At 45.5% G+C, this 15,564-nt stretch overlaps 1 protein-coding gene across 2 annotated transcripts in view; it reads left to right on the top strand.

The window, feature by feature from the left end:
* The window catches only part of MGLL (monoglyceride lipase), an 87,992-nt gene that overhangs the window by 54,171 nt on the left and 18,257 nt on the right, over nt 1-15,564 (top strand). For both annotated transcript variants that reach the window (XM_008168012.4, XM_008168013.4), the window contains exons 4-5: nt 10,709-10,845; nt 12,933-13,043. In XM_008168012.4, the coding sequence (XP_008166234.1) occupies nt 10,709-10,845; nt 12,933-13,043 (248 nt within the window). The remainder of the gene's footprint in view (nt 1-10,708; nt 10,846-12,932; nt 13,044-15,564) is intronic.

The raw sequence follows: 15,564 nt of genomic DNA, 5'->3' as shown, positions 1-15,564 counted from the left end.
CCTAGAACATGAGTAAAAGGAGAGACGTATCTTCTTATTCTTTCCCCTTATTTTACAACCTATTGGATCAGGGGGATGGCTACACTGGCAGTGGGGGTGTACTTTCCAACTCAAATAGATATACCTGCACCCGCTCTATTTTTAGCGCACTAGCAGGATCAAAGTTTAGCGGCAGCCGCATGATCAGCAAGATGGGGGAGCCACCCCTCGTAAGATCCTGTGTGAAACCTTAGGTACATATTGGGGTGGCTAGGCCATCCCATCACTCACACTGCCATGACTACACTTGTATTTTTAGCAGACTGGCTCAATCAGAGCTAGCATGGATATGTCTCCTCAAGCTGGAAATTACACCTTCCAGCTCCAATGTAGACATACCCTTAGGGACAGAGCTCCATCAGGGAGCCCTGTGATAATATCCTGCTCCCTGGTCGCTAAACAGCCTTTGTCTTAAGTAAAAATGGATGTAACCCAGACTCCCAGACCTGACCTCCACTGAACTTTGGATCCAGATTCAAACACCGCATCTCAGCTCCTCTCTAGGCTGAAGGTTTTTCACCCCATGCTTCCCAGTCTCATGGTTTTTCAGTGGTAAACTGGGAGTGAAGGGATAAAGGGCAGAATATGCCCAGAACTTCTGATCTCACTGACACCATTTCAAATCTGGAGTAATTCCACTAAATCAATGGATTTACCCCAGCACAACTGAGATCAGTATCTGTCGCTGCATTTTCCCTGACCAATTAGTCCTCCCACAATGAAATGTTCTAGATAAAGCTGTGAAACGCGATTCACTAAAAACCAGAGTTAGGCTGCTGCCTTTGTCTTAGAAGGCTTGATTTACAGGAAAGGATTAAAATAAATAAATATGTATGGCTTGTAAGTAAGTGATGATGAAAGTCTACAAATATTTGAGGGGTTTAAGCACCAACGAGGGAGTGTAGCACATAGGAATGCCTTAAGGGAGATAACAGAGGAATAGGATGAAATTATGATCGTGGGATCTTTTGGACTGTGGAATAATCTCCCAAGGGAAATAGTGGAAGCATCATCATATGAAAAACATTTAAAACTAACGAGAAACCTAACGGTCATTTGATAAAGAACAATCCTGCATCGGGGGGAAAGTGGGCTGGTACGGGCCAGTACGGCGTACCGGTAAGAAGCTGGTACGGGCCCGTACCCAGCCGATGTTAAAGTGCCGCCGTGGCAGTGCTTTAACGTCATTGCCCCTTTTGCCCCCTCCCGGGCCACCGACAAAGGGGGCAAAAGGGGCAGCTGACCCGGGGCCGACAATTTAAAAGGGCCTTGGGCTCCTGGCCACCGCTACTGCGGCAGCGGCCGGAGCCCTGGGCCCTTTTAAATCACCACCGGAACCCTGGGCGGCACGGGCCAGGCAGTGCGGATGGGCTGGCTGGGGGAGGCTGACCCCCAGCCCTGCCCCTTCCGCCCGAGGCCCTGCCCCTTCCGGGGGCCCAGAGCTGACGCCCATACCGGTAAAAATTTAATATTACTTTCACCCCCTGTCCTGCATGGACAGGGAGCTGATCTGAAAGACCTAGTGGGATTTTTCCATCAATAATTTACATGATTCCAGGGAGATTGGAGCCTTCCTTCCCCCAGGAAGAGATCACTTTGTGACGTGGAGAAGAAACCAGGTTATAAAAAGCACCAGCGCATTGCCTAGTTCTCTTTACTCCTCTCTAAGTTTGAAATGAAAGCTGCTAGCACCTTTTATAAAAAGCCTTTCAAAGGACCTGGTCTCTCCAGCAAATTCTCCACATCTTGACCTTGATGAGGTTTAAACAGTCTTCACCAACCCTTTAATACATCTGTGAGCTGTGAAATAATGTGACAGAGGCCCTAGGACCTGGGAGAGGCGAAGAGCAGACGCTACCATGATATCCACTGTGGCTAATGCCCTGCTGATCTAATTTACTGTATTTAAAGGCCTGATTTTTCAGCCGTGCTGAGAACTGCAGCTCCCATTGACTTCAAGGAGAAGGCATCATGCTATATGTTAATTATCCCCAGGCTGTCACCAGCAGGAGTGTCAGGTGAAGCACATATAGGGTGCCCAGAAAGCAAGTGTGAAAAATCATGACAGGGGATGGGGGGTAATTGGCGCCTATATAAGACAAAGCCCCAAATATCAGGACTGTCCCTATAAAATTGGTCACCCTAAGCACATAGCATGGTTATCGTTGTGGGTGATGGGTTAGTTCCTTCAGTGGTGGCAGTGCAGGGCTGTGCAAGTTCCTTGAGCTTACTCATCAAGAAGTGTCAGAACATAAGAATGGCCGTACTGGGTCAGAACAAAGGTCCATCTAGCCCAGTATCCTGTCTTCTAACAGTGGCCAATGCCAGGTACCCCAGAGGGAATGAACAACAGGTAATCATCAAGTGATCCATCCCCTGTCACTCATTCCCAGCAGGGCTGGCTGTAGGCACCAGCAAAACAAGCAGGTGCTTGGGGCGGCACATTTGCAGGGGGCAGCATTCGGGCCATCCTTTTTTTTTTTTTTTTAAACTCACTTCCTCCCTTCTCACAACCATGCAGAAGTGGAGCCAGAGAGCAGCTGGGGATCCAGCATGGGAGCTGAGAACCCATGGGACCCTGGGAGCTGTAGTTCCTTGCCTGGCTCCCTGCCTATAGAGCCAGCCCTGGAGCAGGGAAAGAACTACATTTCCCAGCAATCCCTTGGCAGCTATCAACAGGAAAGGGGGGTAGGGAGTGAGGTAGCTGAGCCATGCTGCAGCTTGCCATGAGTTGAAAGGGGTGGCACTGTGAATGGGAAACAAGTGTGCCCAAGGAGTAGAAGGCTTTGCCCCAGATATCCCCTTCAGAAGACTTTCCCAGACTGGATTAGGGATACTGGTGTGACCTCACCTTGCAGCCCCCAAAGAAGGAATTAAGTGGACTAAATGGACAGTGCCCCTCTCTATCTGAAGCCTAGCAAGGGAGGTACGTGGATCCCACTAGAATTTAAAATGAAAAGTAAGGGAGGGAAGACTCTGGACCTGGGCAGCTTTAGATACAGTACCAGGCACTTAGGAGGATTTCCACTTCTGAGCCCTGGAAGCAGAAATTGACTTTTCCTTTCCAGCTATAGCTAATATTCAGAACGGGAATCTAGCACCTGCCTTCCAGATTTGAACACCTCAAAATTCAGGAGTGCTCAAGCTCAATTTGGGCAGCTGTTACTTCATTTCTCCCAAATCAAAGTAACTTGATTCACTGTAACTTGCTGTAGAAAAAGTAGGATAAAATTGAGCAAGGAATGCTTCCCAGTGGTCATTAGGACTGGAATTGCTATTTTCAACAGCCATTGCCTTTTTTTTTTTAGTTTTATTTGTTTAAAAGGAAGACTGATATTGCATTGGCAAATTCCCCATAGAAAGAAAGAATGGAACAAAAGAATAATAAAGGCACCTCAACTTTTCCTCATTTATGTAGGACAGTCTTATAATATGCATCCAGAGATCCTCCAGTCACACAAGCTGAAAATTGTTCCACTTTACTGCAGTTCTGTAACCATATGGGAACCAATCCTGTCTGTGTTCTGTGCACATCCAAAATTCCTGTTGAATGACCCGCCCTGGGAGCGAGTTACCAGTGACCCAGGGCTGGGGCGGCAGAAGGGTGCAGGTTGGGGGGGGAGAGCCCAGGGCTGGGGCAGCAGGGGGTGGGGGGGAAAGGGGAGTGCCTAGCGCTGGGGCGGCAGGGGGTGTGGGTGGGAGAACCCAGGGCTGGGGCAGCACGGGAGTGCGTGGGGGGAACCCCAGGGCTGGAGTGGGGGGCAGCCAAACATTTTTTTTGCTTGGGGCAGCAAAAACCCTAGAGCCGGGCCCTGATTCCCAGCTACTGGCAAACAGAGGCTAAGAACACCATCCCTGCCCATCCAGGCTAATAGCCATTGATGCACCATTCACCCTGTATTAAAGTGTGTAAAGTTACACTGTGCATTTTTGCTGAGCACCTCGGTAAACTTGCCAATGTGTCAAGTCTCCTAAAGAGCGTGAACTCATAGCAGCTTGAAGGGCTTTGCTGACTTCACCTTGCAGTCTTTTTTCAAGAGCAAGACTCCATCAAACCCAGGGTTGTGAGTTCAATCCTTGAGGGGGCCATTTAGGGAACTGGGTAAAAATCTGTCTGGGGATTGGTCCTGCTTTGAGCAGGGGGTTGGACTAAACGACCTCCTGAGTTCCCTTCCAACCCTGATATTCTACGATTCTATGAAAAATCACATCAGGGAGCTGGGGGTCAAAGCAGGCAAGGCACTTGTAGGATGTAGGAGCAAGCAGAACTGCGCAAACAATACAGGCAGGATGAATATTTTAGCAAATCCTTGCTTATATGGTGATAGCTCTCTTTCTCTCTCTCTCTCTCTCTCTCTCTCCATACCCCCAAATGCTCCCTCTTCCATCCCCCCACCCCCACCTTCCAGCAAGGCTAGTCAGCAGTTCCCCTTCTGCAAAGATGTGTAACAATGAAGGATCTACACTCCACATAATAGTTTAGGCTCCTGAAAGCTGTAATACTTTGGTCTAATTTTGGTTGTTGGCAGGGCTATAACCAGGATGGGGCGAGCAGGGCACAATGCTGAGGTGGCAGAAAAAAACGGTAGGGGATGCAAATATGCTTGCTTGCCCCAGGCGCCAAAATGCCTAGTTATGGCTCCGGTTGTTGGGTTTAGTGTGCAGGTGCTGGTAGCCTGTGATATTCAGGATGTTGGAGTAGATGACCTGGTGGTCCCTTCTGGCCTTAAACTCCATGGCTATGACTCTTGGCTGAAACTCATGTGCCCAAGGCCCCATTCAGACATGGTTGAGTTTGTCACCCACTCTTCTTGCTGTTTTGGTTTTGGACTCTAAGGTATCATTATAATCTGAACAGACTAGGTTAGAGAACAGTTCTGCTCTGGTCATGGAGGAGGATAAAATGGCCTAATGCTTATTTTCCTTTTCTAATGTCAGTGGGCCAAATCCTGCAATCCTCCTTCAGTCCTTACTCAGGCAAAACACCACAACATTTTGCACGGGTGCTTTTGCTGGAGTAAAGAAGGCAGGATTAGACCCTCTCATTTTAGAAATAACAATTTAAAAAAAGAATAGTGGCCTGATTTATTTAAAAAAAACACAACATGCATGCAGCTGTACACTGAGTTTGTGCACTTAGTTACAGCCATTGCATTGTCATCTCTCTGGCTATTTGCATATGCAATAGTAGTGGTTGAGTAGGCAAATTAGACACACAATTGTGTAGGCATAATTTGGAAAATCAAGCCCGTGTTATAGAATTTGTGTGGTGATTACGTCTCTTCCATTATCAGCCCCTTCAGCTAAGCGTCTTGAAAGGCTTGTCATTAAAATGGCTGTCTGTCTCTGTACATTAGACAAAAGTTCTGAGCATGGTGGCTTACTGGATCGTGTATTTTGGTATTTCTCGCCTCAAAGACAAGCTGTCCAAATCACAGAGCTTTGGAGCCTGTGGCGTTTCTGTGACCCACTATTGTGCTCCTCGCTTTTGAGCATCACTTGCTTAGCTTCATCCTCCAGACATTTCACAGATGTAGCTTTTTTCTGCACCGACTTTTGTGAAACTGGCTTTTTAGAACCATTAGGCCAGATTCATCCCTTGTGTAACCCCATTGCAGATATTGGGGTTTCATCAGGGATGCATTTGGCCCCTTTACTCTCTCACAAACTCTTCCGAAGTCTGTAAAATTTGAAGGAAAAATATCAGCAGCCTTTACTGTATTGATGTTTGGTTGTGCCACCTCCTTTCATTTAGCTCAGAAGGTCTCAGCTCCCTGCCCTGAGCAGTTGTCAGTTGGGAGATTCTAACTTTTAATGGACTCATTACCGTTCAGAGCAGGTTTGGTTTCTCAGGGAGGAAAAGATAAAAGTGCAGTGACTGCTCTGTTAAAATAAAATGAAGGGGGGAAAAGAATGTCTTAGTGTAATCTACACATACTCTCTCATTAACACTGCTGGATCGCCAATGATAGTATCAATGCCAAAAATAAAAATATATTAACAGGGGAAGGGGGAGTCTGTTCTCCCTTTATTACACATTCATCACTCCTGTCACAGGCAGGGGGAAATCCCCCTAATCGGTTGTTTTATGAGATCTGAGAGAGGAATGCTTGTCTAATGGGTGAAAACAGGGGGAAGGGAATCAGGACTGCTGGGTTCTATTCTTAACTCTGCCATTAAATCACTGTGCCAGCTTGCAGAATTCATTGAATCTCCCTATGCCTTTTCCTATCTGTAAAACTGGAAATACTAACCTGGCTCGGATTCCCCTCAGAGGTATTATGAGAGTTCATTCCTTAACATTTGTGAAGTGCCGAGACGTCTTTGGATTTAAAGGTACCATTTCAGTGCAATGTGTTGCGACTTTATATGCATCATTAAACAAAATGCCATGCATGCCACTAGATGTGTATGTAGAGGCGAAGATTCTCAGAGGCACAAATGGCAGTGGGGTGTCTAACTTCCTCTGAAAGTCAGTGAGCCCTAGACATCTAACTGCCATTTGTGTAGCTGAAAAATCTCTCCATAATGAGCAGTGGCCAGTTAGGGCACGTCTACACTGCAGCGTTATAGCAGCACAGCTACAATACCATAGCTTGCCGCTGTAGCGTAGACACTTCCTACATCAATAGAAGGGGTTTTCTGTTGATGTGGTTAATCCATCTCTCAGAGAGGCAGCAGCTAGGTTGATTAAATCAATCATTCTTCTGTCAACTGCATCTACGCCAGGGGAATCGGTCAACCTAAGGACGGCACTCAGCGCACAAAGTTTTTTACACTCCTGAGCGACATAGCTAGATCAATCTAGTTTTTAAGTATAGACCAGGCCTTAGACCAGGTCTATGCCAGAAAAGGTTTGCCAGGATGGCTATACCAATATATCTAGACCTGTGACTCTCTGAGCATAGACACAGCTTATACCAAAATAGTGCTTTTCTTAGTATAGCTTATGCCAGTTCCCTGAGTGAAATATACTATACCAATGTAAGAGTGACTCACTGGCTGGCACGCCCCTCCTTGTGGCTGGGCACGCCATAGCAGGCTCTCCTACTGTAGAGCCCTCGGCAGACAACCAATCTGGCTCTGCTGTGGTGGGCTTTGTTTTGTGACTCGCCAGATCCCCAGCCAGTTGACTTTTAGTCCCAGCGCTTCCAGGGTAACAGAGTCCTACAAAACAATAGTCCAGTGATCTTATGCCAGTCGGTCTTTGGCCTGACTTTTGGCTCTGTGGTCCTTACACCCCTTATATCAGGGCTTACATGCCACCTTCCTCACAGCTGGTAGGGAAACCCAGGCCCTCCTTGTCCTTATGCATCCGAAGAAGTGGGCTGTAGTCCACGAAAGCTTATGCTCTAATAAATTTGTTAGTCTCTAAGGTGCCACAAGTACTCCTGTTCTTTTTGCGGATACAGACTAACACAGCTGCTACTCTGAAACTTGTCCTCTGGGTTCCTCTCCAAGGACCCTGTAGCAAACAGTGAACATCTGCTGCTTCAGACTCCTTGCTGCCTTCCTCAGCCTGTCTCTAGGTCTTTTTCCCCAGTCCCGACCTGGGCTCACTCATCCACAGACCTTCACCCCTCCCCAGGCTCTGCACAGTTCTTTGCAACTCCTGACCTGAACAGTGTCTTCCAGGGCTTTTGCCGTGGAGACCTGGCTCCTGTCTGCTTCTCCCAAGGCCCTCTGTGCACCTCTCTCTTTCCTCCTGAAATTCAACCGCTGGAGTCTTGTTCTTTTGTCAAGGCTCACCACAGGAGCTCACGTCACCCCTGTGGCTTCCCGGTATCTCTCTCAACCCTTTGCCAAAGCTCCCTTCTTGAGACAGGATCTCAAGGCCTACTCTGTCCCTCAGCCTCCTGATTCCCTTCTACTGCCCTAAAGGCCTTCCTTTATTAGTGACCATGGCTCCTCTCAGATGGGACTAATTCAAGCACCCCCACTCTGCTACAGCTGGACCTAATCTTTAATTGGCCTGACCCATCCTTCAGGTGTAACTGAGTGCACTAACTGCTCTCTGGCTCCACTGAATTCTTCTTGTATCACTGGGGTATGTACATCCCATTAGAATCAACAAAAGCATTTTTAAGCTGGCATAACAGCATCTACACTAGGACTTTTGCCAGTATGGAAATGTCATTAAAAAAAATAAGTCACACTCCAAACCAAGATTACTATAATGGCAAAAATTTCTAGTGTACACCTGGCCTAAGTGTGGTAGCATGCACCATGTGCAAGGAACTTTCCAAACACAGAATCGAAGATTGTACGCTATTCATGGCAGGATCTATCATAAGAGAAAAAAAAATTAACTACACATAATAAAGAGGGGACCCTCTGAGGGTCTGAGCCTTCAAAAGCCACCAAGCAATTCAAGAAATTCAACTCTTAGTACTCTTAGTAATGCCAATGAAGTCAGTGGGGCTACAGTACCCACTTAAGTGCTTTCCTGACTCTGAGACCAGGGCAATAAGCACTAAAATCAATAGTGTGTTTGCAGGATCAGCCCACGTGTTGGCAACATGCCAAATATATTACAAATGACATGGTACAGTACATCACTGTGCCATTTGTAGAGACAGTAGCAAGCATTTAGCATATTTCTCCCAAAGTATCTTCCATACATCAGTGGACTGAAAACAGCTTTAAATGACCAATAAATATTAAAGTAAATGCAGAATTTAATCTTTTGTGGAAATGAAGCCATGTGTAGAGTTAGTGATGAGATTTATTTTAAACTGATGTTTTTAAGAAAGAATATGGAATGCGAGCAAGTGCCTTTCCCAGCCTGCTCTACAAACACAGTCCACACACTGTGTGGAAGCCAAACTCGCCCTCTGCCTGGTATTTGATTTCAAACACAGAAATTAATAAGATAATATAAAGTGTTGCTCACATCTTTTCCCTAGACTTGGCTACTCCCAGGATTCCTCCTTCTGGCTTGCTCAGCCCACACCTTAGATCCTCTCTTTCTAGAGAACCTCCTCTCCACCTCCCTAACATCCAGGGGAGGTAAGAGACACCTGCATCACTGAGTCAGAAGGGCCCACTTAGCATTTCCCAGCAGGAGCAACACCTGCGAAGAGGGTGGGTGTTAGAGGCAGACATGGCCAGCCTGTAACATGGAACTAGTAATTTTTATTTCCCCCAAATCTCCTTAAATGACAAACTATATTGAACAGAAACAGCAAGGTTCTTTTTTGGGAAAAAATAATTATATTCATTATATATATCACACAATGTGTGTGGTTATGATAATCATCATATATACGCTGTTGTTTCCACAATGTGTGGTATACGTTTCTAACCTTGGCATGCTAATAAATGGACTTTGTACAGTGCTTATGGATGTCACTAATCCCTCCCCTACTAAAGATACCATTGTTTCCATAGTAACTAGTGTACTTCAAAGAGGAAAAAAAGGCAGAGGAGACTAAAAATTGATCAAAAACAAGACAAATGCTGTGTGTAGCATAAATAGACTGTCAGGGTGGGAGGCTGGGGGTTTGTGTTACCACTTGTTTAGGAGGAGAGCCTTGTTTACCCTCCCCACGCTTGTGGCCTTACAGTAAGCTGACATTTGAACTCAGCTCTCCATCGATGAAGGCTAGTGCACTAACCCATTGCCCCCAAACAGAAGAAGGAGAGGACAAGGCAGGTCTCTCCAAATATAAAAACTGTTTCTGGAACAGACGTGGCAAAATCAAAGACCAGAGTCCCAAGAGCCCCAGAATTCGGGAAAGTTTGTACACAAGTCTGAATTTTGCAGGAGACCTGCTATGCCTATAATAGTCTAATCCAGCGGTTCTCAAACTGTGGGTCGCGACCCCAAAGTGGGTCACAAGTTCGTTTTAATGGGCCTCCAGGGCCATCATTAGACTCCGTGCTGCCCGGGGCTGAAGCCGAAGCCCAATCAAATTAGCTTTGTGTAGCCCCTTGTGGTATGCGGCCCCAGGAAATTGCCCTGCTTACCGCCCCCTAATGCCAGCCCTGATTCTAGACTCTAGAATCTAGCGTAACACAAGGGACTGGGGGTCACGTAGTAATTTTTGTTGTCAGAAGTTGATCACAGTGCAATGACGTTTGAGAACCACTGGTTTAATCCAATATCTAAAATTATCTGTCTCTCTATGTGTATATACTGCACCCCTCACCATGGCATCTGAGTGGCTGCATCTTAACGTCCACAAATTCTGGGCAACTTTGGATCAGGATCAAACTCTGAACTTGGCATCTGCCTTCTGTCTCTATAATAGGCCAATCCAAACTCCCAGAACTGAACAGCCGCTGAACTTGAGAGTAGTCAGAGACTAGATCTGAACTCTGTTAGTCAGGCCTATCTCTAGTGATGGGGAGCCAATGCATATGTGAAGAATTAACAACGCTCTTAGACAAGTCCTAGGCAGCCATAAGCTTGCTTTTCTGTCCTGTGTGTTGTACTGCATATTTCTACAGGACATTGAAGTTATCCATTATGAGGTATTGGGGAAGGAAGCTGGGTGGGACCGGATTTATGCAATACGCAGTGTGTGTGGGAACTAGAACGTTGCTCACCTACTTACTTGTCTATCGCATTTCTGATGCACCCATATCTGGAGTATCTATGTGCCAAGTAAAATGTTAATATTGTTCTGCGTGATGTAGAAGCAATGTTTTCCTTTCCCCCATACAGTTGGCCACGGGCAGAGCGAAGGTGACCGCATGGTCGTGTCAGATTTCCATGTTTTCATCAGAGATAGCTTGCAGCACATTGAACTCATGAAGAAGGATCACCCAGACATCCCAGTTTTCATTCTGGGGCATTCCATGGTAAGCATGATACACCGTACACCTTAATAGTCATCATTACATCTGCCACAGCATTATGGATCCCATTCTGGAGGATGGGAATCACACAACCTACTATAAGAAAAGCAAATTAAGAAACAGAAGAACCTCAGAATTACAAACACCAGAGTTACGAAATGACCTGTCAACCACACACCTCATTTGGAACCGGAAATACGCAATCAGCCAGCAGTAGAGACAAAAAGGCTCCCAAGTACAGTACTGTATTAAATGTAAACTATTTAAAAAATAAAGGGAAAGTTTGTTTCTGTGCTTGATTCGTTTCAATTAAGATGGTTAACAGTAGCATTTTTCTTCCACAGAGTAAAGTTTCAAAGCTGTATTAAGTCAATGTTTAGTTGTAAACTTTTGAAAAAACAACCAACACATTTTGTTCAGCATTATGAATATTTCAGAGTTATGAACCACCTCCGTTCCTGAGGTGTTCATAACACTAAGGTTCTACTGTACAAGCTTCCCCTCACTGCCTCACCCCTAGAGGGAACTTCAGTCTCTGTGACCCATTCAGTCCTTGGCCTTTCTGTTGAGATCAGGATGCTAATTAGTGCCATTTGCAACAATGGGCTAATTCATGACGCACATCCCTACCAGCCCACTAGGAACCGGACCGAGTTCCTTCATTCCTCATGGGGGGGCACTGAACAACTGGCAGATGGTAACTTCTTTCATTCACCAACAACCAGGGTTGTATTTGAACCGGTAACCAGGAGGTAATACACTCTGTGGCCTTGTGAGTGGAGTGGGAATAAAACATGGCGACACACTGTAGCCTCATTCAGTTACACAACTGTACTGGACAGTGTTTCAAGGATTAGGGATGAAAAACAAAAGAAGGATTGGTTTTGTGAGCAGATTTTAAGTGGGATTCTGACACCACAGGCCAAATCCCGTGGATTCAGTCAGGCAATATTCCTATTGGTGTCACAGTGATTGTCCCTGCGTACAAAAAATGAATAAGCACTTCAGGATTTAACCCCATGTTCCAATAAACAAGAATTCTGATCTAAAGCACATGGCATGCTTTTAAGAGTTCACTGTGCTCTAAGCCTCTGTAACAAGGAGCTAATTTCCAAGTACCAAGCCAAATAAGGTCATTGAGATTCTTTTTGCTGCTGCTCCATTTAAACAAGCCAGTGGTTCTTCAGCAGCATGTAAGTTCACCAAGCATTTTCCTTAACAACTAATCCTCTGTGATCTTTACTGAGCAAGCGAGCCAAGCACCCCAGTTCCTACAATTCTCACACAGTTTCTGCAATCCTGCCAACACTTGGCTTGAAACTACATGGGAATGCGCCTCTGTTTAACTTGCAGCCCATGAGTAGGTTGTTGATTGTAGAGCTCTGTAACTGTTTGCTTGGGGGGGAAAAAATGAGGAAAGAGACATTTACAAGAGGATAATTTGGGGCCTACAGTAATTATCCAAACTTCTATGGTTTCCATTCCCAGGTGACAATACTTTGTTACCCATGGATACCAGTATAACTCGGAAATACTGGGTAAAACTACTGCCTGCTTTTTCGCTATCTTTGTGTCCCATTCCTGCTCATCTCCACCCCTTTTGTCATGCAGCCACCTCTCTGCTCCAGTCCCCCAAGTCCCCACTTCTCTTCCTTCATGTCTCATGTGAAATTTATATTACTTCCAAGAGACCTTTAGTTTTTAGTCCTCCCCACAGAGGCTTGTTCAAGCCCTGAACCTGCAAATTTTATGCACATGAATAATCCAGTAAATTCCTGGGACTGCTCATGTGCATATAGTTAAGCACATGCATAAGGGTTTGCAGTACTGAAGCCTAGCTCAAAAAAATATCCTACCTCCACTCTCCAAAAGCCGCCCCCCAAAAAAAACCCAACCAAATCTACCCCTTTGCTTCTAGTTATTCCATCTTTTGCTTGCACAAAGTGTCTAGCTAATTAGAAGCTCCCTGGAGCACAGAACCTTGTTTTGTACCTGCCAGTAAAGTGCCCAGCACATCACCATGCTGTACAAATAGCAAAGTATGATCATCTGTATTAGTGCTCAGGCTGCCTCTCACTTTTGTATTGCAGGGAGGAGCCATCTCCATCCTAACTGCCTGCGAGAGACCAAACGAGTTTTCAGGCCTGGTGTTAATTTCTCCTTTAGTTGTAGCAAGCCCAGAGGTAGCGACGCCTATCAAGGTAATAGCAATGGATGTAAAATACACACACACACACACGGCCATCACTTTCTTCCTCCATCAGCTCCTGTTTCTAAGCAAATGCTACTTATTCACAAAGGAGAATGAATTGTGGCCTCTGGTTCAGAAAGTTGTTTTTTTGATTAGTCAAATTGGAAAAGGGAAAAGTGATTTAAAAATCTAGATGGTTAAATTCTTCCTGCGCTGGAGCGGGAGGAGAGTCTGTGATGAGAACAGAGCATGCAAAGGCAAATGACTGGAGGCCCAATCCTGCCAGGCACTGTGTACCCTCAGCACCCAATGAAGTCAGCGAGAAAGGAGGGCTCTGGGCTCCCCATAGGACACACAGCGCCTTGCACAGTAAGGCTCTAAAACTCTAGATGGAAACAAAGAAAAACAATCAGGTAATTTGTCTGCTCTTCTCCTCAGGAGCAGCTGAAAGTCGGTAGCTTTAACAGTGGTGCTTATAGTCCCTTGAGCTGTTATTACTTGTAGTGCCCGAACCTGCTCCCTGGTGACAGAGCAAGGGCCATCACGCTCATCCTCTTGTGGCAAGAAGAGTTTGACGTGGCCTAGGTAAATAATGATCAGAGGGAACATCAGAGGGGCCCAGATCCCCCAGACACTGCTGCCGTAGAACAGAGCTTAACCAGCCACTAGCATGTTAGAAGAGGGGTACAGAACAGTACTGCACCCGGGACAGCACCTGGAGGCATTCTGGCTGTGGAGGACAGAGTCAGGCAGAACAGCTCAAGGGGTGCTGGGGGAGCACATGCAGGAGTGGCAGCCACTATGCACTTTAAAAAAATGCAGCCAGTGTTATCCCCGTGTGCTCTATGACTCCCTCACACAGAGAATGAAAGCACCCGGCTACTCAATGCACAAGTGCACTTTCCTCCCTTCTTGCTCACCTAGGTAAGAGCAGCCAGAATTTGGCCCTGTGTTTCCAAGCATGTGCAGGATGTAAACAGCAAGAAGGCAAGGGATTATTTCTGGTGGCACGAGGAGATGGAACCAGGGAGAATCATATAGAAGTATGGAAAGAGAAATGTAAGATGAATAATAGAAAGCATGTCCCTAGTAAGCCCTGGAATCTGTTTGCATCCGAAGGAGGCTGCATTGCTTGAAACATTTATACCTGGGTGGAATAAACCCCTAGAAAATGTTCTGTAAGAAACAATCCCGCACTGGCCTCCCAGGAGAGGATTAGATGAGACCCAATGAGATTTTTCCATCTCTAATTTGTATGACCTGTGTTACAATTCTCCATTCCACTTGGCCTTTACTGACCAGGGCCATTCACTTTTCTTTGTGGCTGGATGTCAGCTGGTCCCAATAAACTTACAACTTCTCTGATCACTCAGGCCTTATTTTCACACAATAAAATTTCACTGGTTTGCTTAACTTTAACTAAATCTGTTTTAAACATGATGTAGTTGAACTGGGGTAAAACCCTGTGTAGATACTCTTATTTTGGCTTAAGAGTGGTTTGTTTCAGTTTAATTTAAACCTGTTCCTAATCAATTTAAGATAAATCAATATAAGACACGTATATATTGGTTTAGGCGTTCCCACAAAGCCTTTTGCAACCAGGTTAACGAAATTGGTTTTAAATCACACTTCTAGTTAAAAACCCATACGGACTGGTGTGTAGCAAGCCCTCAGACTCAAAACACCTTTTTCCATCTCAATCTGGGATCTCTCTCTTACAGACTGGGGTGGAGAAGGGTAAGATTGAATGGTTTGCCATGCCTGAATGGATGTACTGTTCACTTCTCTTTTGTCCCAGACCAAAACTGCCTGATTACCGTCTTCTCCATTTTATTGAGTCTGGCCTGCCAACTACTCCCTAAATAATCCATATTGCATCACCTGCTGCTTCAAACCCGTTGGGAGATAAAATCTTCAGCTATCAAATGTAGCTAGGGTGTTTAACAACACAGTATTTTTAATTAAAAGCCCATTGTGTTATAGACCATCACCATGGCCCTCACAAAATCAATGATGCCACATTGGAACCTTTTGACCCTAGAAGCTCAGGTTTATAACATGAAAGATTATTTTTCCAGTGGCAATGACCTTGGCTCTTAGAATTGTTGAGCTATAAGCTGTATTGACTGATGCCCCCTGCACTAAATTTACAAGGGTAATGTGGCTTTTCACATATATCTGAAATTCCTTATGAGGACGGTGTCCGAGTACCTCCTTATCACTGTCAGTCAGTCATTTTGACCCTAAGATTAGTGATACCTGTACATGAGTAATATTTGTGTATATGCGCACACAGAGGATGTGTGTGTGTGCACATGCACAAACTTACATTCACACACGGCCTGATTCTTCTCTCATGCGGTTGTAAATGAGTAACTCCACTAAAGTCAGGGAGCTGCACCAGTGTAAAACTGGAGATATGTGAGATCAGAACCAGGCCCATTCTAGTTCTGTGCTGGTTTGTTGCTATTGAATCAAGTTGGCGAGAGTTCCGGAAATGTGTGAAAGCTTTGAGAACATGTCCAGAGCAT

The sequence above is a fragment of the Chrysemys picta genome, chromosome 7, assembly GCF_011386835.1.
Source record: "Chrysemys picta bellii isolate R12L10 chromosome 7, ASM1138683v2, whole genome shotgun sequence".
In the NCBI taxonomy this organism is placed as follows: Eukaryota; Metazoa; Chordata; order Testudines; family Emydidae; genus Chrysemys; species Chrysemys picta.
This window is presented reverse-complemented; position numbering and strand designations above follow the sequence as displayed.